This window comes from Lepisosteus oculatus, chromosome 26, assembly GCF_040954835.1.
Source record: "Lepisosteus oculatus isolate fLepOcu1 chromosome 26, fLepOcu1.hap2, whole genome shotgun sequence".
Classification (NCBI taxonomy): Eukaryota; Metazoa; Chordata; class Actinopteri; order Semionotiformes; family Lepisosteidae; genus Lepisosteus; species Lepisosteus oculatus.
The window spans coordinates 7,511,923-7,538,045 of NC_090721.1; the positions used below are offsets into that span (position 1 = coordinate 7,511,923).

Consider the following 26,123-nt stretch of genomic DNA (forward strand, 5'->3'; position numbering starts at 1 on the left):
GTTGTGTAGTTTTTGCTTTTTCGGTATTATTTTATTTCACTTTTTAAATTGAATGTTTTTTCATAGACCGCTTGGCTAACATCAAATACACCTGAAAGGCGCCTTGTCAGCTCCTGTTCATTTTTGTGATCGTAAAATTACCGGGATTGTGGTGGGGTTTTTTTCCTAGCGGAATTGTCGATCCGAACAGTACTGTTGCCCAAAGCCCTGTGTGCTGAGTGATGTTGAAATTAAAGCTTATCAACTGCTGCATCACAGCTAGTTTGTTCCTCTCCAGGATTTGGTTTTATCACTGTCTCCAGTTAATTTGGACCGATGAAGATCAATGTGCTTATTAACGAATTGGTGGAAGTTAAGTCTTATAATGGAAGAAGTAGAGTAGAAGAGTCAGTTCCGTCTGTCCCCAGTGTTGCAGGAGGCACAGAGGAGAAAAGCCACACTCCTGTGGGCATGGTGTGCTGCAGGTGTCTGTAAGATTTATGGTCCTTCCCATGATCCTCGCTGGCAGGAAGACAAGCCGGTGGCACTCTGCAATATGCCAGGCTGAGCTGGACAGGGGCACAGCACTGTGAACAGCCAGCTTTGGAGCAGATCAATGGAGTGAAGGGTTTAACTCTGGAATTCCCCCAAATCCTCCTGTTTTTGTCAGCTTATGTTTTTTACATAATGAGCTCATACTCTGAGGGTAATTATTCATCCTTTTCAGCGCAGATCTCAAGAAGCCACATAGCATCTTGGAAATGCACATTCACTGGAAAGGCACAAACATACAGCCCTCACCCCTTTAAAACAAAGTCCCCCCCAAAAGACTGCACTTCTCACGTGAGAAACTAAGACACTTCACTGCAGCGCCGTTATACGGCCTTCAGGTTCTGAATTTTTCCGTTTTTCTGTTTGTTGTTAATTTTTGAAGGACAAAATATTTCTCTGGTAGGGGAAAAATACAAAAATGATTTTTGGCCCTTTCCTTGCCTGTATCTGAACTCCACAGCAGCTTTGAAGCAAAATGTGCGTTGTCAGTTTCAGGTTGACTAATTTTGACAGCAAATACAGTCATAGCCTAGAGGTTTTGAGAAGAAAAGTTGTTAGGAAAATAACCCATTATCGATTTCATTATCTTGGGGAATTAACATCATTGTCCAAGATATTTAGGGCGATTCGTTCTTAATTTGTTCTATTAACAGAATAGTTGCTGTGTCAGTAAACGTGACTCTCTAACCTTGATAAATCTCATACTTAGCAGGCAGTTCACAGAGTTTCTCAGCTTCTTGCTATCTCTGAAGTGTTACCCATCCTCATATTTATGTGTGAGAATAGAGAGTGGTGCTGAATTTTCTGACTTTAAAGTTTGCTCATTAAAATGATCTATGCAAAGATGGGGTCGATGTTTTTGAAATCACGTATTCATGAGTAAAGCTTTTGTGTACAGTAAATTAATGATAAATTATTCAGCCTTATCTAGAATTTTCAACAGAACAAATTTTTTAAAAGAAATCCAGCTGCATAACAGTATTCAAATCGCTGCAGGCAACTGGAGTGTAATGTGTTTGTCTATATTAACAGCTGCATTAGCTTAGCTGTCCCTAAAAACCCCTCAGATCCTCCTGCCTCTGTGTGTGAAGGCTGGAAGTGGATGAAAAAAAAAGAAAAGCCTTTGTCAGTTTTTATAAAAACAGAATCAAGGACTTCAGCTGCTAGTCTGGCACAGGGCGTAGGCCTCTTAACTTTTCAATCCGACTTCTTGTGAAAGTTTTTCTCTGGTACCTGAAAGCTCTTACAGTAACTCCATCATCTGAGCGATAAGTGTCCCTGTCCTAACGCAACGATGAGAGAGAGGAGGCAGGAGAGGATGGGATTAAGCAGAGTGCGCTCCTGGGTTAGAAAGGCGGCCCTCCTTCTCTGAACTGCAAATGGTTTGTTTCGTGCTTCCCAGAGATACTGAAAGCCAGGTGTATTTAAAGAAAAGATGTGTGCAACAGGGGTAAGAGTCTGTCACAGAGTACCTGAAGTGCAAACTGTCCATAGGAGACACAGCTCTCTTTCTTCTTTGTAGTTCCTGTCAGTTACCAGGCAGATGTTTTACATTTCACTGTCTCTCTCACACTCTTTCATTTTCTTTGCTTCTCTCCCTCTGACCTGGGACTTGCGAATAGCGCTGGTAACGGCTTGGAGGACAGCAAAACTGTTGAATAATTGTTTCTTTCATGAAGCACAGTGGGGAGATTAAAGAATTAACTAAGAGCCTGTGAAAAAGGAGCATTTGTATGAAAATGTTCAAATAAGGTAGCAAATATGCTCCAATAAGGTAGGTGAACTCAGCTGTAAAGGCAATATCAGTATCTGTAACTGTACTGGATTCCACTGTTGACCCATATACTTCCTGTGTTATTCTTCAGGAGCTCAAAAACCAGTTTAACACCATTTAGACTAAATCTCTTTTGTTGTCAAGTAATATTTTCCATCTTAGAAGTGACTTTTGGGCTGACATTAAAGACAGTGGTGAAAAGGTGTTAACTGGAAACTTGTGGTTTGGCCTGAGCTAGGGTTAGGGTTGGGGGATCATTAGTCATCAGTCTGAACTGATCTCTGGAAACTTTGACATAGCCTTATTTTAGGGTTCTGTTTCTGACTTAGACTTAATCTAAGAAACCTAAATCTATATCAGATACAGGCCAACAGAAAAATTCACAAAAAAGGTGGTAGCAAAATACCACTCAGACCATATACAAGTAATCCTAGCTAAATACTATCGCTTAATGCCAGAGTGGAATAAAAAATAGAGGATCAGTCCCAGCCTGAACCTGTTTAAATTCCAATTACAGGTTCCTGCACCTCACACTGTGCCTACTTCAGGCACAGACTTCGGCTGCACTGTTTCTGCTAATAATTTCAGTTCCAGGAAGCATAGCAGACACCTGATAACAGCACACTGCAGTGTGAATATCTTAGGAGCGAATGGGGAAAGACAACATTCTGTGAAGGTGAAAAATACTGCTTCCGATTTCCAGTTCGGAGAATTTGCAGTTTCCTGGAGTTTGCAGAAGAGTAGTGCTAAATTGCTTTATAGGGGGCTCCAGTATTGTGTACCACATATAATTGATTTTCTACCCTTTAATAAACACAGAGGGGAAGTAACCCTTGCGTTAATCAATGTGTATAGTACTAGCAGCACCTAGGTGACTTGGATCACATTCTGTCTGTCTGCAGAAGATGAAGAAAAAAACCCATGGGGTTGTCTATTGTGATCCTGACATGACTCCACTCGGGGGTGACCAGAGCTATTGTCATTCCACATTGCAGATTCTGAAAGTCCTTCTAAAAGGAGGAACGCAAGAAAGGGTGATCGAGGCATCTCGACAGAGCTGCCAGGAAAAGCTGGGAAAAGTGTTTTGCATAGTTTTGTAATTGCGGGAGATAACATCTTTATAACACAAGCATTGCTGGTATGAATAGGACGCTGATTCAAAGACCTTTGCATGTTGTCAACAGGCTACGTGTGGGGAAGAACGACGTGTTGACGTTCTACGATGGAGATGACCTGACAGCGAAGATCCTGGGACAGTACAGTGGTACCCATGGCCGCTTCAAGCTCTATACCTCTATGGCTGACGTCACCATCCAGTTCCAGTCTGATCCTGCCACTAACATCTTTGGCTACCACAATGGATTTGTCATCCACTTCTTTGGTAGGGATATACATTCGATTCCGTCCATCCTGTAAAAACAGGATTTAAGTGCAATTCTTACTTCTTTAATATGATTGTCAAATAGTAGACAGTGCCACCCTGTGGCCAGCAGGTGTAAGGCCATCCGCTGTATTTAACATGCAGTAAAGATTGGATGAAGGAGCCATGCTGTAGGGTGTGTGGTTAAAAAGCAGTGAAAAATGAAAAATTCCATTCATGAGGAACCGAAGGCAAAACAATAAGACATTGCAGAAAGATTGTTCTCTTATTTCAAATCGCATATTAACATTTGTGCATCTGAATCTTAATAAATCATGTAGAAGGGTAATAGCATTGACTAGCACTAATTGAGCACAATTACATTCTCCACATAAAATGTCCCAGTCTTCCAGCATTGTGGCAACAATTCACAAAATATTGTGTAAGAGCTAATTAAAGTGAAGTATTTAATTATAAGCTCATTACAGAAATGGCACGAAGCACTGTAGGGAGTTCCCTCGAAGTACAGGGATTCATTGCAGTGGTGCCGAAGGACTCGCCTGTGTCAGCATGTCTGCGGCACTCTATAAGAGAACAAAAGATGCGTCAGCCTCCAGGGGGCGAGAGAGAGGACTTGGGCCAGATGCTGGCTGTGCTCAGGGCAATGCTGAGCTCGGTGCAATCATCGTAATGTGGGCTGAATTACACAGTACCGGGGGAACGACGCTTTCCTCTGAGCTTCTGGAGCTTTGCCAATGTGAACTAAAATGAATGAATGAGAGGTTGCAAAGGCAGGATAACGAAATCGCGCAGGAAGATGTCAGAAACAGGACTGCGGATCACCAAACAGAGAGGGTAAAATGCTGATCCATAATTCTACTAGACAGGTGGATGCAGAGGTTAATTCTGCGCTGTAATAAAACTACAAAAAAGGAAGAGGAAACAAGATACTTAGCAGTGGAGCTTTCTTCAGGTTAGCTTTTAGCATGGAATTAACCTCGAGTTGATCCTCTGCTGCTTGCACACTCTGGCCTAGACAGACATCCAGCTGGGGATCAGAGTTTAACAGTGCACTAGAAGAGTCATTTTGTTCAGAACAATAGCCTCCTTTGCTATTCTTGTTTTCTGCACATCCGATCAGAGCTGTTAACCTTGTCCTCCGCAGCTACCTTGCCGCCTAATGTGCTTGTTAATCGACACAGATTCAGGAAGGACAGTTAGGGAAATAAACATTTGCCGTTTTATCATCTGTTTTGCGGCTATTTTTCCCCCTGGCTGAACCCGACCCACTGGAGCGGCGTCACGCGTCTGAAACAGACCGCTGTCCGAGGCAGCTACAGTGGGGGGCGGAGTGACAGATTGGATTCGCACCCTCAGCCCCAGTGAAGAGAGATGCACAGGACTGTCTGGATACAGGCAGCCAGGAAGCCCGGCTGTTAGGAGGAAAAGAAAAGGGGAGAGCTGCAATAGCAGAGGGGTATAGCTGAGCAACTGCAGACCGAGCTCCACAGATGGGCTGCACTTTGTATTCTTTTCACAGTGCACACAGGCAGACTGAATTATGCAGGTGCAGCAGGTTATGCACAGTGCAAACACAATTACAGTGCGTGTTTGTCAGTATTACCCATATTTGCTCGGTTGTGCGCCCATGCCACCCGTGTGAGCCTCTGCCTGGGCAGTGGGGCATGCCAAACGACCTGGCACCCCTCCCCTGGCACGCAGCAGCCCTCGCAATTACACAGATCGGTCTCATCCTTTTTATTTGTCCGAGGTTCATTTGCAGCAGCTCTCCAAACTTCTAGCATTTCATATTTCATAGTGTTCGTGTGGCACCTTTCTTCCCAGAGGGTTTTGTGTACGGGAATGGGGATCCTGCACCCACCTGGCTGACACAGGGCAGCTGTTCTGTGCCACACAAGCCCTTGTGATGCAGCGGATCTGGTGGAGAAGGGGGAACCTGGTTCACTACTTGAATTAAGGGAGAGATTGTGCAAGCCCAATGCGCAACTTAATTGTCCTGCAATTCTCCAAAAACACCCTGCTATTTGCTGCTATTCATGTGTCCTGACACAATCGGAGCCTTTGTTCCTAGTGGTGAGGTGATACACCAGGGCTGGCCGTCAGCTCTGTGGAGACAGCTGTTACTAATCAGCAGCGCGAACACCATTATCTATCATAAAGCCCATTTGAACAATTAACAAGCAGAGAAAAGGAGATTCCATACCTGACAGAGAGAGGAGTCAATATCCACCAATCGATTAAACTCATTGATGCTCCACTTTGTCGGCCTTCTGCTGTGAATCAAAACGCACGAGATCGTGAGTCACGCAGTCAGGGTGACCTACTGTATGCACTGCACCGTACTGTGGGTGCTGGCACACACGCTGTACCAAGGCACCACGGCAGCAGAGCGCCCGACAGGAGGGGGAGCGTGATAGATGTGAAATTTGCAACAGCTGTCCTCTGTCTTGACCCTGAATGAAATAGAAAACCTATGGTGCTAAGACAGGACAACATAATTAAATTGTTCAATTGAAGGCACAAAACATTTTAAAAAAACAGCATTGTTAGTGTATGTTTTAAAAGCAATGCTTCGTTTATCCCTCCTGCTTGCTGTGAGACTGTGTTTGTCTCTTTTTGAGCATGGTTTGCATGTGTAGCACTCGAATATGTTCTCAGAGCTTTTGTCTGTAACTGTTTTCACCTGGACTTGCAGACATCAGTCCTATCAGGTGACAAAGGGGTCCGTGTGGCCCCTGCCCACAGTGACACAGCAGGTCACCCCCTCTCCTCTCATCCTCAGAGGTCCCCCGAAATGACACCTGTCCAGAGCTCCCCGAGATTCCCAATGGCTGGAAGACCACCTCACACCCAGAGCTCATCCATGGCACAGTCGTCACGTACCAGTGCTATCCTGGGTACGATGTGGTGGGGACAGAGATCCTGATGTGCCAGTGGGATCTAACATGGAGCGGGGACCTGCCCAGCTGTGAAAAAGGTAAGGGAGCCTCCATAGAGCCCAGCTATAGGAGCTGTATTTGAGCTGTTAATCCTTTCACTGTCATGGCTCAGGCTGGACCTCTGCCAGGCGAGGCCAGGGGGAGAGGCCTTGCTGTCGGGTGGAGAGCGTGAGCAGAAGCAAGGCTGCCTTGCAGTTCTGTGCCATCCTAGGGGTGGCATTGCAATGGAATTGTGGGGGACAGGTGTTTAACAGAGCTGGATCCAGGGTTCATTGACTTGGCTGTTATGCATTTCAAAGTGCACAGAAATGCACTGACGTGCTGCTTCAACAGGGCTTGCAGATGCTGCTCGTCACATCTTATTTAAAAAAGCATGAACTGGAGGGTGGAGCGCTAGCTGTTTTCCCCACAAGGCTACCAACCCCATTCCAGGAGATCAGAAAACTGCAGTGTTTGTGCATGCTCTTTTTTTGTGCCTGGTGTTGAATGGCGTTTGTCATTATAACACAGCAGGGCGCTGCATCAGACAAGAAGAAAGAGCCAGTTCCCAGTCGGGTTCTTGTGTTGTGCGTGTTATTTGCTTTTATTTGTTTCTTTTCATTTCAGATTGTCAGATGTACGTTTTACTCCCATGCATTTGTTTTCTAATTGAGAATATCCGCTCTGTCCATCGCCCACATACCAGTGCCACCCACATGCCAGACGTTGCAGGTTGATGAGTGTTTTCTGGTTGATAACACAAACTCAACTGCAAAGTTACCAAAAAAAAACACAGGGAAAGAAAATTCCAATCACCAAGCCGTCGATTCGCCATCAGTCCCTGTGTGACATGCTGTTTTCTTTGGAACCCCACAAGGCAACACTTCTATGCATCTTTTCAATAAGTCTTAACTCCACCGCTTGCAATCTTGTAATTCAGACACACAATGCGGCTTTTGTGAGGTTTGGGTCATTCTATTTCAGATGTCATTCAAAAAACATTTTCTTCCTTCACTGCCACTGTGTAGGCCTTTAGGAAGTACACAATACAGTGCAGAATAAAAACAACTTAAGTCAGCTATCCAGCTGTTACTGGACATATTGTCATTTTCCTTGTGAATTTGTGTAGATCTATAGCCATCATGTGGCACACTCCTTTTTTCGTGACTCTTCTGTAATACCCTAGTGGTGTGAGACTGAGTAACTAATAAATAAGTCCAGACAGATACCTGAGCTGCTGCTCTTAGCACCTGTGCCTCCCCGCCATTGTCTCTCTTAGCTAAGAGGTGGTTACAGGAGTTTGACATTGCTGCCAATCTCATTACATTTTGCGGCAGCACAAAGGCAAATGTGAACAGCTGACTCGCACTCAAGAGACTCCCGCTCAATGTCATCACTTCCTGTACCAGCATTTTTAATGCACTGGCTCTCTCTTGCTGATCAGAGAAATGGGTTCTGGGCTGCAGCTGTGAAACCAAGACTGAAAGCAAGGTAATCTCTTTATTCTGCTGTTCTGCGTTTGTGGGGGTCCCCTGCGTCTCGCACTGGCCAGATGCTGCCTGTTGCTCTCTGAGAATGAGGTCCCATAGCTCCTGGCCGAGGTAACGGGGAGAGCTTTGTGGCTTTCTTTAAGGAAGTCCAAGGACCTAAAGGATTCAGTGTTTTCACTCAGGCCTCACTCCTGCACACCACTCAGAACTCCTGCAATGAAACAGGGGTATGAATTGTACTTAACGCCTCCTTAAGCTAAGGTGTCTGGAATAAATCAGTACATGCTCATGAAAACTCATAAAGCTCAGTCTACTATATGCATTGCAACAGGCAAATTAATATGCAAGAACATTCTCAGTCTCAGAACATACCTTTTAGCTTTCAAACTGTAGGAAACCGCCCGGATCTTAGTTGCTTTGCACTGCCATTCCTGCTTAGCTGTTATGGTAAGAAATGTTTTAGCTGAGACAGGTACAGTCCTCTGCAATCATTCAAGTAAGCCCAGCCTTCACGCTGCTGAGTGGATATGTCACTGGCCAGCAGCTCAGTCCTGAAAGCATAGACAAGTAGCTGCTCCTTTACACTACTTCACTGTAAAAGCACATCATGGACTTGGTTTAAACACTGATCCCTGTATAATTTAATACATGCTTTAACAATGTTATAACCATAAAATGTATGCTTAGTATAAAACAATTCTGTTGTGCTGACATTTACAAGGGTACACAATAGACTTCAAATTGGCCTGCATGCTTGTTCTACTATAGTAGCTGAATAGGATTTACATCTGCAGCCCTGAGCTGTGTGCTTTAATGTATGCAGCGCTCAGTAACGTGCCCTTCAAGAGCCAAGCAGATGAGTGAGAGATGGATGGAGAACCATGTGCACAGTGCTCAGCACTGCTGAGGAACAGAAGGATGCCATTTCTCTCTTGGTGTCCCAGCTCAGGGGTGCAAGGCGAAGTCACTACCTATGTGTGCAACACCTGTTGTCCCTGGCTGATGTGAGCTTGGGGGGTGGGATCTACGATGTTTTCCATTTTCCACCGTGCAAGCCCCCCCCAACACACACACACACACACATACACACACACAACCAGCCCCTTTCCAGTTCATGCTTTTTAAATAAGATGCGACAAGCAGCATCTGCAAACCCTGTTGAAGCAGCATTTCAGTGCATTGCTGTGCATTTTGAAACACATACCAGCAAAGTCTATGAACCATAGATCCAGCTCTGTTAACACAGTTATACACCTATCTCCCACCCACCCTTCCATTGCAATGCCACCCCTAGGATGGCACAGAACTGCAAGGCAGAAGGGCACAGCCCTGCTTCTGCTCACACTCTCCACCCGACAGCATGGTCTCTTCCCCTGGCCTCCCCTGGCAGGGGTCCAGCCTGAGCCATTACAGTGAAAGGATTAACAGTGTTGACAAGGCCATTGCAAAGCACCGGGGGCACAACTCTTCATTTTTTTCATTATGGCTTAAAGTGTTTTATAACCATACCAAAGTAATTTATGTCAAAACAATGGTCACGCTGCATTTAACAAGCAGACATTTAAAATCAAAACGTTAATGGAAAACCGTAAATCATTTGGGTATGCCTAATTACTGTGGTGGAAACGCAGCTTGCCGATGCACTTTTCTGCTCTGGTAAACTCAAATGGCAGGGGCGCCACCTTGTGGTCATATGATGTACTACCGGGCTTTTCCAACATGGATTTGACATTTTCAAGACTTAAAAGTCCTGAGGCAAACGCCTGGGTTCCACATCTGAAACGCTGAGTAATAGTGAGTTTTAGAAATAAGTACTGCATTAGAGTACATCAGAGGATGGGAAAACGCTGTTCTTGTTAAAATATAGATTTAGGACATGTAGTGCAGTAAATGCAGGGTCATGCAGTAAACTTGAAACTGTAAGTCCAGAAACAGGGTCCTCATATGGAAAACAGAACCCTGGGAAATTAGAGCATGTATGCTTTGTCTACCAGGACTGATGAGGAGATGCGATGGCTATAAAACAGGGGAGCAAAGTGCACTGTGGAGCTGTAGGCTTGTAATATTCTGTGTTGGAGCGATGATCGCTTATGCTTTAGATACCTCCTCAGTCCCCACAGAGCGAGCAGAGGTGCTTAAATCCCCCACTGCAGGGCATGGCCTCTTCAGTCCGCCTGGGTGCCTGCTGGGTCTGTGTATCTGCGGCTCTGCCACCTCCACCTAATACCAAATTCACACACTGGAGGCAAAATGGAGAGTTTGCAAAACCGAATTTCAGAACACTTACAACCAACAGGCCGTTTACCCCATGGATCCCGTTTGGTCGAGAGCAGCTAATTGATCCTAGAATCTCATCCAGCTATTCCAGAAAAGAAGCCAGGGCACCAGCACCCACCACCCTCTGTGTAAAGAAGTGCCACCTGCGCTCGGTTTTAAATGCCCTTCCACTAGTGCCCACATGGGCTCTCTGGTTCATGTTCCACTGTTCGAAATCTACTGGACCAACTTTGTTGGTGCCTTTCAGGACTTTTAAACTTGAAACGGGTCCCACGTCATTTGCTATTAAAGAGAGTATGTTCTACCCCTTGCCACAGCAACTTAATCCAGAACATCCTTTATTTAATTCAACTGTTTTTTTTTCTGCTTGGCTCAGTTAAGTAAATAAGTAATTAAGGAGGTGATTGAAAACAAGCAAGTTGTGCAGCAGAGCAGATTGTGAGCGTGTGCGTGCGTGTGTACATGTATGTGCACGTGCATGTTTGTGTGTGCATGTGTGAGCGTGTGTGCACCTGTTTGTATGCGTGTGTATGTCTGAGCGTGAACGTGAGTGCGCGTGCGCGTGTGCACGCGTGTGTGTGAGGACAGGTCCACCTGCGGAGCTGCAGCAGCAGTGAGGATTGTCTCCCATGTTTGTGCTCCAGTGGTCACGTGTGCAGACCCCGGGACCGCGGAGCACAGCCGCAGAGTGATGTCAGGGCCCCGGTTCACGGTGGGCTCCACGGTGCAGTACGTGTGCAACAAGGGCTACGTGCTGTCGGGCAACAGCCTGCTCACCTGCTACAGTCGGGATTCTGGGAGCCCCAAGTGGAGCGAGAGGCTGCCCAAGTGTGTTGGTAAGTGCGAACCCCCCAGCCCAGACCGGGGGCGTCTCAGGCAGAGAGGGGTGGGTGTGGATCCCATGTGTAGCTGCTGTGGTGGTTAAAATGAAGAGACACCCTTAAAGATGGAGGTATCCATGTTATTGGCATCCATAAATATGGGGGTATCTTTTTTTTTTACATCCACAAATATGGGGGGTATCTGCTTTACTGACATCCACAAATCTGGGGGTATCTGCTTTATTGACATCCACAATGATGGGGGTATCTGCTTTACTGACATCCACAAATATGGGGGTATCTGTTCTATTGACATCCACGATGATGGGGGTATCCAGTTTATTGACCTCCACAAACATTTGGGTATCAGATTTTGTTCACATCCACAAAGGCGTGGGTATCCAATTTATTGTACTGCCAAGGGTTAGGGTGTTCTGGCGATTCAGGCTGCAAGCTGAAGGCTGTACAGTAACTGCTCTAACCGGGAAGAGGCTGGCGCTTGTTATGTCACCCGTGTGCTCTGATCATTCCGTGTCAGCGCGGCTGCGGATGGAAAGAGGAAGCAGGAGGAGACAGATCCCGGGCAGGCCTGTCTGCCTCGCCCTCCTGTCTCACGGTTCACACAGCAAGCTCACGAGGGCAGGAACTAACGTTTTAGGAAACAAACACAAGGCTCTGTATTCCGAAAGCGCCGGCAAGCACTGGTTTGAGCGGACACCCTTTCCAGCATGCCTTTACCACTCCTCGATGCCTTGATCCTGCTTCTTTCCACTGGGCTGAGCTCTAATTAAACAGCTCAGAGGGCTGTCGTGTCTCTGATAACAGAACCCAGCACCTCTGAAATCAGTCCCGAGGACAAAACAGGCCTGTGGCCCAAGACAGTTGTTGGTTGCTAAAGTCTTTATCTTCACTCTTCATTTACAAATGGATTAAATAAATGGAAGGTACAGCCAGTCGTAGCTTTCTCTCAATAACAACTCTGCCACCTGCTGGACGTTAGAGGTACAACACTCACTTCTGTGAAAGATTTTTCAATAACCGTTCAAGCGACTGACTGCAGAACATGAGCAGTTGAACTGGAAGGAACGTAATGTTACGGTAAGGATGGGAGAGATTGAAAAGGAAAACAAGGACGGATATACACCTAAAATCCAGAATAAATCAAATCCAGGCATATTAATAATAATAATAATAATAATAATAATTCCTTACACATTATAGCACTTTTCTGGACACTCAAAGCGCTTTACAGATAATGGGGATCCCCTCCACCACCACCACCAGCCCCACCTGGGTGCTGCACTAGTATACTCACACACACACCAGCTCTCAGTGGGGAGGAGAACAGAGTGCTGAAGCCAGTTCAGAGATGGGGATTCTTAGGAGACCATGATTGCCAAAGGCCAGGGAGAAATTTGGCCCCTGCTCTTTTCAAGAAACACCCTGGGATCTTTAATGACCACAGTGAGTCAGGACCTCGGTTTTACATCTCATCTGAATGATGGCACCTTTTTACAGTACAGTGTCCCCGTCACTATACTGGGGCATTAGGACCCACACAGACCGTAGAGTGAGCACCCCCTACTGGCCCCACGAACACCTCTTCCAGCAGCAACCTTAGCTTTCCCAGGAGGTCTCCCATCCAGGTAGTGGCCTGCGGAGCTTCAGTGGGCTGCCGGCTGTGAGTTGCAGGGTGATGTGGCTGCAGGCTGTGAACATTAGCTCATGGAGAAGGAGCAGCCTGTTGGCTTGTGCCCTTATTCTCTCTCCCTCTCCCCCTCTCCGTTCTGTAGCAGAGACCTACGAGCCCTGCAGGAACCCCGGTGTCTCGCCCTTCAGCGTACAGAGCACGGAGAAGCGCTTCTACCAGGCAGGCGAGACGCTGCGCTACTCTTGCCTGAATGGATACGATCTGCTGGGGGAGCCCTCCCTCCGCTGCCTCCCCGGCCGCCCCTCGCAGTGGAGCAGCACGCCCCCCTCCTGCAGAGGTAAGACCGACCAGCCTCTGCCGTCACTTCCTCCCCGGAGTGATCCTTGCGACCACGCGCTGAGCTCGTTGATCCTTCGCGAAGCGCGACACGTTTCCCATCCGAATTGCGTGCGCAAATTCAGTAGCTGACAAGCAAATGAAATTCTGTTTGAAGTGAGAAATGATGGATCTGAGGGGACAAGATAGCCCTGTTCTTTGCTTTTTAAACAGTTTAAGTTTGCAATTAATCCGCGAATTGAGACCCACACATAACAGATCCTGCTTGAGCCCGTTTTACGTTATGATCTCTAAAATCTGCATGAATAAATATTTATTAAAATAATCTATTGTGCACAACTATGTAGTTTAATGATCGGTTTATGCGTTACAGACTATAAATAATTCAGAAATGGATTTTGCAACAGCTGCTGTAAAGTTTTACCAGTTGTATTTAATGCTCAAGCAGTTTACCTTGACAACATTAATCTTTCACTTTATTTCACTTCATTTTCCTCTGTGCTCACACGAGTGTCTTTGCTCCTTCCTAGCTTCCAGTTCCGAGTATTTAAATGAACGGAGATTAGACGGTAAGTAATTGATATTCGTTTCTACACCTTGACCTACAAACACAATAACTGATCTTGTCATAAAGCCTCGAATAACAGATCATAGAGTCATTAGATATTGAAGCACAACTTTTTTCAAATGGACTGGTCACCTCAGTCATAATACAGAGGTATGATATCAGACAGCTCATGTGATGTGTGATAAAAAGTACATCAGAATAAGCACATTCTGAAAGATAATCCTAATAACTTGGGCTGAGATGGCATTGGGATTGCATGCCATTAGATATAAATTTAAAAAAGGTCAGACAGATACAGTTTATAAAATAAACATAAGATAGATGATCGGACAGCGATTGGTCAATTGTTTGCTTATCGAACCAGTTGCGAAGGCATCAGCTGACTACCCTATGGAGGGGACAAACATCGCGATTGCAGTCCTCATTCCGGTGGTGATCATCGCCATTCTCATCATGGGGATGTACCTCTACTTCTCAAAGTAAGTGTCGCCTCTCTGTATTGTCTCCTGGTACTCCGACATCAGCAGGACTGCGACAACCCACACCAAGTCAAATTCAAACAGCCTCCACAACGTGGTTAAGTAGCATTGCCAAAAAATGCCTTATTCTTTTTCTGCAAAGATCTGTGCACCTTTCTTAAAAAAAACACACACACAGCTGCACTTGACTACAGTTGTGTGTGAGGCCTCTGTCACACTGTGAACAGCCACAGAGTGAGTTCCTTACGATCACTATCGCAGCTTCACAATGGAATCAATTGTCTGGGTTGGCTTTGTTCACGTCTGTCAGGATTTAGGCTCAGAACACTGTAGTGCAGTCCCCACTTAATTTCAGAGGAAGTCATCTGCACGCCAGCTGTAAATTCATGGTGACAGGTTTCCTTGGGGTAGCAGAAGATGTTAAATGGAGAGCTGCCATCCAGCACAATAATGATTTTGTAGTTCAAGTAGGGAGATGCGTAGGCTGCAAAGGAACAAGTAAAGGTATATTCCATGCAAAAAAGAAGAAAAGGAACACAAGATTGTTTCTTATCTTCTTTTTTCATAATGATTTTGCATCCCTCTTTCTCTCTCCATCTCCGCTGTGCCTCAGGGTCCAGGGCAAATCCTTAAGGCTTCCTCTGTCCACCTCACACCCGTACGACCACATCACAGTGGAGTCGGCCTTCGATAACCCCATCTACGAGACTGGAGTAAGTACCGACTCTATGCACCTGAGAGACGTGGACTCGCAAAACACCATCGTCCTGTCTTGATCACCCCCTCTTCTGCCGCTGCTTGCTGCCTGCCTGCCATCTCAGGGCTGAACAGCAGAGGGCTCCACTCACTCACACCCCTGCATGCTGGTCAGCTGCGGAGGTCAGGGAGGATTATCCTACACGGGCTCTGGCCAGCGCAGTGTTCAGCACACAGCCCCGGCTATCTGCTCCCTTGTTGGGCATCTACCATCCCCATCGGAGGCACTTTCACTTTGTCATTACAGGCATTAAGTGTAGCCTCATGCCTTCACAGCATAAGACAAGACTTTTTATTAAATCTTCCCTCTACTGCTGCTTAATCTTTATTTTAATGCCAGATGTGGTTGATAGCTTTTGCAGTACTTGTATGTGGTGCATTCATAGCTCGTTCTGGATCCTTTTAGCCAAAATTGTGCCCCTCACTTTTGGAGCAATGCTTGGCAACAGTGTATTCACACCCCGGAAAATTTGTCTCAATGATATTAACACCCTTTGCACCAGAGCAGACTTTGGGGATGTGCCTGATGTTCTGCACACTGCAATTCTCTATGTATTTTGTATGTGTGTGTACATGTGCCCTGCAAAGGTTCATTGCATGAGTATGTCCAGGGCATTGTCCCACCTTGAACCCGTACTTCCCAGAATAGGCTCCGGATTTCTGCGATCCCACAAGGAATATGGAAGCAGTTATCCATTAGTGCTTGGATGGGCAGTATACATGAAGGACAGTACCAGACAGAATACAAGTAGAGCACAGGCCTAGGGATGGGGAGAATTTTCCTACAGTGTTGTAGAACAGTTACTGACGGCTACAGAAAATCCGTTTTTAATAATGCTACTTAGCATGACTAAAGCACACTTGTAAGCTGATATAGTTCACCTTCCAGAGCTGTACTGATGTAATCATATTAGCTGATCTATGTCAGCTTTGGTCACCCACAATGCATGTGATGCAAATTGTGTTTACAACTGAGCGACAGCCCCTAACATTGACCTCCTCTACTGTGTGACCTGGCTTGTCTGTTCTGTGGCTTCACAGTACTGTCCTCCTGATTTGTTCTTACATTGTCAACCTGGCCTCTTACAGATCTGCTACCATTTTTTTTTCTTTTCAAAGTGATCAACCCCTGCAGTAATCTGGAGCAGTTTCTGGAGAATGCTAGTTTATAGGTAGTAGAGAGATTGACGTTTCTAAAAGCAATATTAGAATATTTAATTAAAAATAATGTATTAAAAATAATACAAATGTATTTTCTGTAGTATCTAATCTTGAAGAATTGATTTGCAGTGTTTGGTAAAACAGTATTTGTGCAATATTAAATATACTTAGGTTATATCATGCAAGCATTAATGTATATCAGAAGTGTAAGTAATATATCTCTTATAAATTACATATTTTTGCAGTCTAATTTTGTAGTTTTGCTGAAGAACCACACTTAAGATTTGATTTTTTCGTTTATAACAGTAATTGAAATGTCAGTTGCTATGAATGTACTGTATTTTGAAACAGTTGTTGTATTAAGACTATCTCTGTGTGTTAAAGGGATGTGTTTTCTGTGTGTACTCCTAGGAAAGGATTTTTAAATTCTCTGCTGTGTGGCGTGTTACGCAATAATTACATTTTGCATAGATGCATTCTCAATATCAGCACTGTGGAAAGAATATGAAAGTGTTATGACAAATGCATTTAAATTAAACTGACAGAAAACTGAGCAAGAGATGGTACTATTTTAACTGTGGAGTCATCCTCCTTGTAAAACAATATGCTTGTTGTCTGCCTACTGAAGGCAATCAGATCTCAGAAGCTAAGCAAACTGGGCCTGGTCAGTACTGGGATTGGAGACCCAAAATGAAACAAGACCAGATTTACTGCTACAAGTAGCATTGTCAGACCAGCAGGTGGTGCAGTTCCCACTGGTTCAGAATTCACCTTCCAATAACCTCGTTATGGTGAAGGAGGCCACTGTGCTGAAGGTGTTACCATCTTCAATTGAGAAGTTAAACTGAAGCCCCAGCCACTTGGGCTTTAAAGATCCCATGGCACTGTTTGTGACAGTAGTGGGATATTAAATGCTGGAGCCTTTGTCCAATTCTTCTTTGGACTTCTGCAACCTGACCTGCCTAGTGTTGCTCCCTATTTCAACTGGTGGAGTCATTTCACATCATTTCCACCTGATCTGCTGTGCAGTTGAGTTGCTGGTGCAGAACATCTGCCTGTATTATGTATTTGCTGTATGTGAATAGCTTTGGGATACAAAGTACTATGTAAACATAAGCTGCAGCTTATACTGTAAGTTACTATTACTGCTGTTGTTATTTGTGGCAGGAGACCAAGTGCAATTGGTGAGATATAATTAGAGAAGGGAAGGAAATGTCCTTTTAATGACTTGAACACGATGTTACCATTGTGCTCTCCCCCAGGGTCATGTTCCTTTCAGGTGCTGTCTTTCAGGGATATGTGTCAGCATGTTGCAGACTCACCATCCAAAAATAATTCGCTACAGTGAGCCATTCAGGCGTTCGGCAGTGTAAAGACTCAGGAAGGACATTTTTATTGAGCTACTTAAATCGGCAATGCCAGTACTGACATCCACCCTGACCAGATTCTTCCTGTAGCATTTACTTAATATTTTCCCTTAACGTCCAGTTTAATATTAAATAGAAGCCTGGATGCTTGTGCAATACATTTACAACACCAGAATACTTTTACAAACCAGTGACACAATGCCATGTAAGGGGTATTTGTCTAAGGCTTGTTGAGTTTGGGAGGAAAAAAGAATAAATCACCTAACTGCTTTGCCATATAAGCTGCAGAGTTAGGGAGAATTCAAGCTTGTTTTTGCATTTGTTTATTGAATTGCAACAGAGTTCACGTGTAACATTTTTGAACACACCGAAAAGAAAGGAGAAAAATCGGAGATTAAATTTTGATGGAGGAAAATACATCAAAGCATTCAAATTTCTTTGAACCTTATCAGCTTATCTCCCTCATTCTGTGACTCGTGAGCATCGTGCCTGTTCTTCCACATTTCATTTCAACCAAATGTTTTCAAGTATATGTTGTTGACTGCGCCAAGCCTCTCTCCCTGAGCTATATCGCATTACTGATTCCCTCCGACTCTTGGCTGGTGATTTCAAGTCTAGATCACTCACTGCTTCACCCACCATTCCATTCTTCAAAGGCCCGTCTCAGTCCCAGGTTCCTGCCTCTTTTGTTAACGACTGTGTCTGTTTGTTTCTCTGCGGCTGGACCATTGAAGAACAATGAGGTGAGATAAGTTACTGGTGCAGCGTTTCCAGGTTAGCCATCGCCCACTCTCTCCGCAGTCACTCGTGTCTGTTCTCCTGCCCTGCTGCTGCCCAGACTGCAAATGAAAACTCCCCCCCCATAGCAATCCCCCACCGCCACCGGAGAGCCTGGGATTTCCTGCAAGAGCTTCCTCAGAAGCCATCGCAGCAACAAGGGCACCGACAGACTGACTCGCGGTCTCTCCCCAGGCTTGATACCAATGTAACAAAGTCGGCTTGTGCGTCTCTGCCGCTGGCTCAGACAGCGAGATCCAGCAATCCAGCACTCGGCAATTCAGGAGGAGCTAAGGCCAGCAATCCCAGTCAAGAAACCTTGTTGCTTTCCATGCATTTTGCAAGCTTTCTGTTTTATTTTACAGCTTTGTGGCTCCCACAGGTGCACTGCCCTTTTGCAGGTGAAGTGGGCAGACCACAGCTGTGTGTTAATGGAGAGCAGCCACCCAGGCAGGATTCAGTCAGCTTTGTGTGGGTCCTAATGTCTCGCCTGGGGAGTTGCACATGTGAATTTAAGGAGCAGGAGGGCAGGAGGGCAGACCTGCTCCTTCAGGTGGGACACCAGCAGTGGCAAACCCAGAAATGGGCATCCCATCGGAAGAGCCTGGCATGCGCAAAAGGGCACGGGGTGTGTTGGCATCATGCACCTGCCCCTTGGGGGGAGTGGGGGTGGGAATGAATTATGCCTCTCTGGAATGTCCTCTTGTTTACATAGCCATGCATTTTTTTACCATGTTTTTCCACCCGTGATGATCAGAATAGTCTGCCCCAGGCCTGTGTGATCAATGTGCTTTTCAGTTCTTGTTTTCACATCCAAATCTCTGCTTGTTATTTCAATGTAATAATTCAGTATTAAATAATATGTTTGACATGTCCTGTTATTTTCTCATTCCTTTTTTGGCTTTATTATTATTTATTATTATTATTATTAAGTCATCAGAAGCCTAGTGGTTTCTCTCCATCGCCATGTCGGCTGCATCCACCCCGTGTTATTCAGTGCTGAAGAAGAGGTCTGCCATGGTCATCACCGGACAGCAAGCGCAAACGCAGTGCAATCACACGCTCTCCAGCACTCACCTGTTTAAGCAACACATGTGAAGGGCTTCAGTCCCTCTGGGACAGGGGAGGAGGCCATTAACCCTCTGGCTCGTTTGGTTGATGCCATGAATTGATCAGAGCATCCCGTTGAGCCAGCTCTGGGTCTCGGCAACACGACTGGGTAGTTTGTTCCCGACAGCCACAGCCCTCTGTGCACAGAAACGCTTCCTCCCGTCTGTTTTAAACACGCTTCTAGGCCATTTCCACTCCCGCCCTTCGACTGTGCCGACTTTCTCAGCGCCTCTGTCAGGATGCTCTCGTGGTATTTTGTGCTCAGGGCTGAAAAGGTTTAGCCCTTACTGAGTTAACTGACCCACTCCCTGAAGTCCCTGAGCAGAACAGCTCGGTTTGAATTGTTCTAATGCAGTTGGTAGATCCAGTTCTGCAGGACTGTGTTGACAAAAAGATGAAAAGTCCCGGGGAAGGAAAGTGTGCCTGTCTCGCAGGTGACTCCTGCTGTATTATTTCAGCATTACTGTGTAGCCAGGCTTGATGAAATGGTAGCAACACAGGTGAAACTTTATTACACACATTTCTGTGCTTGTTTTTTGTTCCATCGTTATACCTCAGTTTCTATTAATTTTCCTGTTGTTTTTATCATGTGAGGGCACATTCGGAAATCCACCATGTTCATGTTTCTTTGATGCCCAGGAACAAACAAAAAAAAAAATAAGCAGGTGTGGTTGTAAAACCCCCTTTCACCCTGGGCTGAGGTTTCTCGGCCTGTACGTGATCTGCAGACGTGTGTCGTTTGGATTTCTTCCAGGAAACGAGAGAATACGAGGTTTCCATTTAGAGACGAGACACTTTTCAGCACTGGGGTGGGAGAATCAAAGCCTTTTTGCCTTGTGGGACTTGCTCAGCGCCTTTCTCCTCTTCTGTGACTCAACCGACTCCTGTCTCCCGTCCTCCTCTTTTCTCTCCCCCCGTCTCCTGTCTGCTGTAAATACTCTCCTCTCCTGAAGACTCCTGGGAGCCCCCCCCCCAAGAGCAAGGACAATGTGATGTTTTTTGTAGCGCTTCAGTAGCAATGCCTAGCTGCAGTAATCTGTACTTCGTTTCCAATACGATCCTGTGGTAAAGCTTATGAATACAAAGTGTTACCTAAAGGCGGGAAAACAGTTTTCTTTCTTTATTTTTTTCCCATGATTTAAACAAGATCAGTTATCGTCCTAACAGCTAATGAGAGATGCCTGACTATTGGACTGATTGCTTCATACTCAAGGGTTGTTTGGTGCAGAGCACATGTTTTCTGTGAGTGTTTTATTTTAAGCACTGTGTGTAGGAGATGCAGTACACACGGTTAACAAGGCAATAGAACTTTCTCTAAATTTTAGAGAGGTGTATCATGGGATACCTGCATGTGAATTTGTAGTTTTGCATTGTACATAAAAGCTGTTTAATTTGTGGATGATGGATAAAGGGGTGGGGGGGAGGGATTTGTACATAATTCGTATGGTGGGAATAAAATTAAACTTCCTCTCTTTTTGAAAGGCTTGTCCTCCAGTCTAACTGAAGATCCCGAAGTCTGTTTCGTCCTGGTAGTGGAACTATGTGTATGTAGACCTGACATGCAGTCTCATCTGCAAAAACCAAGCAGTGCTATATTGTGTGCAATGACCACAAAGATGGTGGTCTCCAGACTGCATGACAGGGAAGAGGAATTAATCTGGCATGATGTTTTTGCATCACCTGTAATTTACTTCCACTTTTTTTCAAGGGCTGGTCAGTGGACAGAGGGTGGACACCCTGTTTTGCCAGTCAACACCTTTGACCCTTCCCCTACAATGGAGAATTATATAGCAATAGTTAGGCACTATTTTTATATCGCACCACATGCAAGAAACTCTACATCCACAAATCTACTTTGCAGTGTGATAAATCTCCTATAAAAAGATTTCATATACAATTGCTGAGTCAATTAAAATCTAATAAAAACTAAAGAAGAGATAAGGTTAAATTGAGAAAGTTACCACTGCATTGAGAGCAGCATGACATAGCAGCCAGCTCTTTGACTCCTCTCTGACGGGTTGTGTGTGGGTTTGAGTTGTGGTTTCTGCAGACACTGCTCAGTTGAAGCACCTTGAATGAGGTACCTTACCCCAGCTGTGATCATTGGGTGATCATTTTTAACATTGGACCAGCCGGGGGGGTGTCTTGCTCTCTGGTTACCTTAACAGTACAGAAACCAGGATGAGTTAAGGCCAACGAGCCAGTGTGGCTCTGGCCTGGACTTCACTTTGATACCAGGGAAGTATTAGAGAAACAAACGTCTATCCTACAACTAAATCTAAGCATATTAAATGTGGAGCAGGCATTAAGGTCTCTGGTGAGGATCTTCCTAACTCCGTTAGCTCCTGATACCCACGTTGTCATTTAGTAGACACATTACAGAAATATGGGAAGTTTCTGTGGCTCACAAACGTGCCGGAGCTCAGAGATTTATAAACCGGAAACAGAATCTTCAGCTGGAATCTTGCTACAAAACGTCAGCTCTTTCAGAAAGTAAGGGTAACATTCCCTGTGGTCGTGTATCACTTTATTTCCTAATGGCGTGTGCTGTTGGAAAAAACCTGTGACCAGTCAATGAAGCACCGTCATTGTTTTCACGTGGGCAAAAAAACCTTAATTACCCACAGCCAGCAGCTGTGCCCGTTGGGGGGTAATCGCAGAGTCTGGTAAGAAAATAAAACTTCTCACATGAATCAAGAATGGTGTAGTATTGTTAAAGAGGGAGAGAGACGATTAGTTAAAAAAATGGGAGGTATGCATGAATTTGGATGTTTTTTGTGCAGTTACACTGTTACAAACGACACAAGCCACCTGCCGTGGAAGGAGATAACATTCCGTGTACATTTACCGTGTATCTCGGGTGTGAGCCTATCTGTTGCGTCGGGAGTTTATTTTCCCACGGGCGGCTTCACCATGCGTACAGTCGAGCACATCGCTCCGAAACTGCCACCCTGTTCATTTCCTGCCACCCTCCTGTCAGAACCACGTTATCTCGAGGGCTGTTTCCTGTGTCTTGCAAACAAGGCCGGGAAATGCGAATCGAAACCATCGCGACACGCATATCAAGTGCTCTTAAGGTTACACCGCGCGGCGCGATCTTTTTGTTCAGCTCGTGTCCCGCGTGTGCGTGTTTCTTTAAACTCCGCTAATTCGCGGTGCCGACGCCCTCCGAAACGGATACCTGAGGAGATCGAATTCCGAATCGACCTCCCAGGAAATACCCCCCCCACTAATGTTTAAAAATCGCAGGAAACAAATACTCTCCCACGAAAATCGAGCCGGTGACATCGCATGAACCAAATCCAGCATTAAAGGTCCCAGTATACCCGAGTAACTTGTCTTGTGCAAGCTGAGACACAGCTGTGTTCAGGACGGTGCTCAGCGCATCGCACGGCGGAGTTTCCACCGTCCGGCTGCGCAAGAGGCAAAAAGCGCGATAATGCAGTGCAGCTTCCACACCGCTTTGAAACCCGCCCTCAGCTGTTCTGAACCGCAGAGAAAACTGAAATTGTAAATATGGAAACAAGAAAAGGCAGCCTACAGAGTACGAGAGAGAGAGACAGATTAAGTCCCCGGCAGGAACTATGCCGATAGGCCCTGCAGAAGATTACCGGGACTGTCACCACACTAGTTCTGTTAATAGCCTTACCACCGTACTCTTTCCTGTAACTCATATAGAGCACTTAAACTTGCTTCTTGTTTCTCGTGTTCCAGCCTAGGCCTGTGGCGGCTATTAGCGGTAGTGTTACTGCTTGTCGTTGAAAGCTCCGAGCGTTTCTTCCCATAGTCTGAAGACAGGCTGGTAGGTGGGTTAATTGGTTTCTGGGAAAACTGGCCCCAGTGTGAGTGTGTCTGTGTGTACCCTGCATCCTGTCCAGGGTGTGCCCTGCCCTGTGCCCGTTGCTTGCTGGCATAGGCTCCAGCTGCCCTGTGACCCTCTGTTGGTGAAAGAGGTGAGAAAATGGATGGACAGGATGGGTCTGTGAGTTCTGCCATCATCGGGCTGCCTGGCACGACACGCCCTCTCTGAACTGCATCCACAGATACAGACTGTACAACTGAAGACCTTATTATCACACAGAATGGCTGGAGACACATTTTACTTGCAAATTAGATTTTTTATGATTGGGGGAGGAAAGGGTGACAGAAGCCGAGATGTTTTTGAAAATAACCCACTATCTCTTCAGAACAGATCTTTTTGTAACCTCTGCGATGTCTGAGAAATATGTGCGTCATAGTTACATTTTTTTTATTTTAATGGTATGACAGCCCTGATAGATCGTGGTGTTAACTGGGGTAACGAGAAACGTCGTTAATATCTGATGAAAATCTTCTCATGCTCACAAACTCTTCATTGCAGGGCATAAGCAGTGCAGTCAATTGTACTCTATAACCCTGTGCACCAAAAAAGAGATACTGTACTCAGAATAATACCATGTAAGATGTCATATATTTTATTATTCAGCTCCTCTTTCTGTGGATTTAAAAGGCCACTGCAGGATATGTTTTCAAATGGTATTGTAAAATATTTTCTAAAGTGACAACAACAAAATGCTGGTTAAACAGAAAATATAACTATATTCAGAGATATTCAGGTACTTTTTTGTTGTTATTCAGAAATGGAAAAGACGGGAAATACGGCAAAGTTCAGTCAGTAATGAAATCGTTACATTTAATTAACTGTTCCAAAATGTTTTTATAATGGCTTGGGGGAAAAGGAATATGTAGAAACCACAAAACAAACTGATGATGATGAAAATGACAATTCTGTATCTATTTTTGATTCATTGTACAATGTAATGACTAAACCACATCATGGTAAAAAAAAATCTCTTCAATAAAATTTTAATTCTTGAAAACAAAGGGTTTTACTGTTTCAATGTCAAAATCACTTTTTCAATGCAAAAGGCACAGAGTGAAAAGGAAAGCCAGGATAAAGTGACCTGCGATGACCTGGGTAAGGTTGCTGGTGGCTCAAGATGCTGAGATCCAGCAATTGAGAAAGACGTTAGTCAGTTCAGTTTAGTTGTCATATGCACAAGTGTGAATGCTGAACTGCATGTATGCTCCAATACAAAGACATTAAGGAAACACCAAAAAAAACCAGAACAATAGTAGCAATAAAAACAATGTTAAATAACACTCTACTTAAAATTCAGCACAAGCAATTGCAAAAGAACCTCACTGTGAGTGGCAGAGGTAGAATTCAATACTCTGACAGCTTGCGGGAAGCAGCTGTCTCTGAATCTGGAATCTTGTGCCTTTTTTACTCCTATAAAGCTTACCAGAGGGCGGGGGAGAGAAAAGAGAGACACCAGGATGTTGTCCTTGGCAATACTCCTTGTGAGACGGCAAATTGTAAAAATGTCCACAATAGAGGACATTGTCCATTACTGAGAGACTCTCTCAAGTGGGAATCCCTCAGTAGTGGATACACACAATCCTCACATAGCCTTGTGATGTGTATTAGATCATCAAGTGTTCTCAGATCCTACCCTTTAAACGAACACACAACACTTACTTTTTTTTATGGTATATGCTTACAGGAGGTGAAAAATGCTTGCATTGACCGTGGGGGCAAACCAACACCAAACGCTGACGTCTTTACTGGTTTCAAAGACTGGTTCATTACTCTGTTTTGCTGCCTACTCTCCTACTCTTGCAGTGACCTCAGCAGTAGGTCAGCTTCATGGTTAGAAAGCATTGACGTGTCATTCATTTTAAGAAAAAAAAAACTTTTTCCAAATAATCTATAGAGAATGGTTCTGATTTTTTCATTCTGTGCCAGTCTTAACTTCTTGTATCTCGACGAAACACGACTGAAATAGAAGTCCCTATGTAATCTGTTTCAAGGTGCAAATGCTTTTAATATCACACTACCACAGATGGATGCAAGGCATTGCAATATGTCTACGTGCAGAAAAGACCATAACGGGTTTTCTTGGAACAGTGTTACAAAATAACCCTACAATTGTGGCCATGTTATGTGTAATCCGGCAAAGTGCGAAACTGCGCTAGTATTTCTTAACTATCATAATTCTGTAACTTGTTTTCTAATATTATAACACCGTTTCTAACTACACTATTTTATATTAGAAGAGCTTTTCGCGCGTGTGACGCGTCACAGGAGCACAACCAGGTCCGCAGAACTAGACGCAGCTTCTGCGCCGGGAGCGAGGCAGGACGTCGAGCGTGCGTGAGAGGCTGGTCAGCGCCAATGGAGGGGGAGCCGAAATGTCCCCCCCCCCATCGGCCTGAAAAACACAGTCAATTTTACTTTCCCATCGTTCGTTTAATCTGAATTTACACCATCGGCGGGTTAGGTACGGTGGTCCCCCTTGAATGACATTTTCTGTTGACCTAAATCGAATGTTGGTCTCCGTCTCTGAAATTGAAGTACGTCACTGTTTTTAAAGCGATCATTAAAACAGTAACTGGTCTTGAAACGGGTTTCGCCTTTAAGGGCGAAGGTGTTAGACTTATTTTTCTTAAACATTATTTAAATAAAAAGAGAAATCGGGGATATTCATATTTTTTCACGCTATTTACAAAGCAAAACCGGAAAGGACCAGGCTCTTTCCCTCTGAAGTAGAAAGCACTTCCGTTTTAGAGTATGCCACCGCAGCAGGGTCTGTGCCGTAAATCGTGTTTCGGCCCGATAAGAGGTCACAGCTTTAAATCCCCTGTCTGCAACACGGAAAGTACAAAGCTTGTATTGGTGTGCTT

At 45.0% G+C, this 26,123-nt stretch overlaps 1 protein-coding gene across 5 annotated transcripts in view; it reads left to right on the top strand.

Annotated features, from left to right (window-relative positions):
• The window catches only part of sez6b (seizure related 6 homolog b), a 208,811-nt gene extending 184,557 nt beyond the window's left edge, over window positions 1–24,254 (top strand). For 2 of the 5 annotated variants that reach the window (XM_069184227.1, XM_069184226.1), the window contains exons 11-17: window positions 3,490–3,686; window positions 6,469–6,663; window positions 11,016–11,207; window positions 12,986–13,180; window positions 13,710–13,748; window positions 14,112–14,226; window positions 14,840–19,161. In XM_069184227.1, the coding sequence (XP_069040328.1) occupies window positions 3,490–3,686; window positions 6,469–6,663; window positions 11,016–11,207; window positions 12,986–13,180; window positions 13,710–13,748; window positions 14,112–14,226; window positions 14,840–15,002 (1,096 nt within the window). In that variant the 3' untranslated portion in view covers window positions 15,003–19,161. Of the gene's footprint in view, window positions 1–3,489; window positions 3,687–6,468; window positions 6,664–11,015; window positions 11,208–12,985; window positions 13,181–13,709; window positions 13,749–14,111; window positions 14,227–14,839; window positions 19,162–20,151 lie in introns of those variants that run through there. The other 3 variants (XM_069184230.1, XM_069184228.1, XM_069184229.1) reach the window with 3 other exon arrangements.
• The last annotated feature ends 1,869 nt before the right edge of the window (window positions 24,255–26,123 follow it).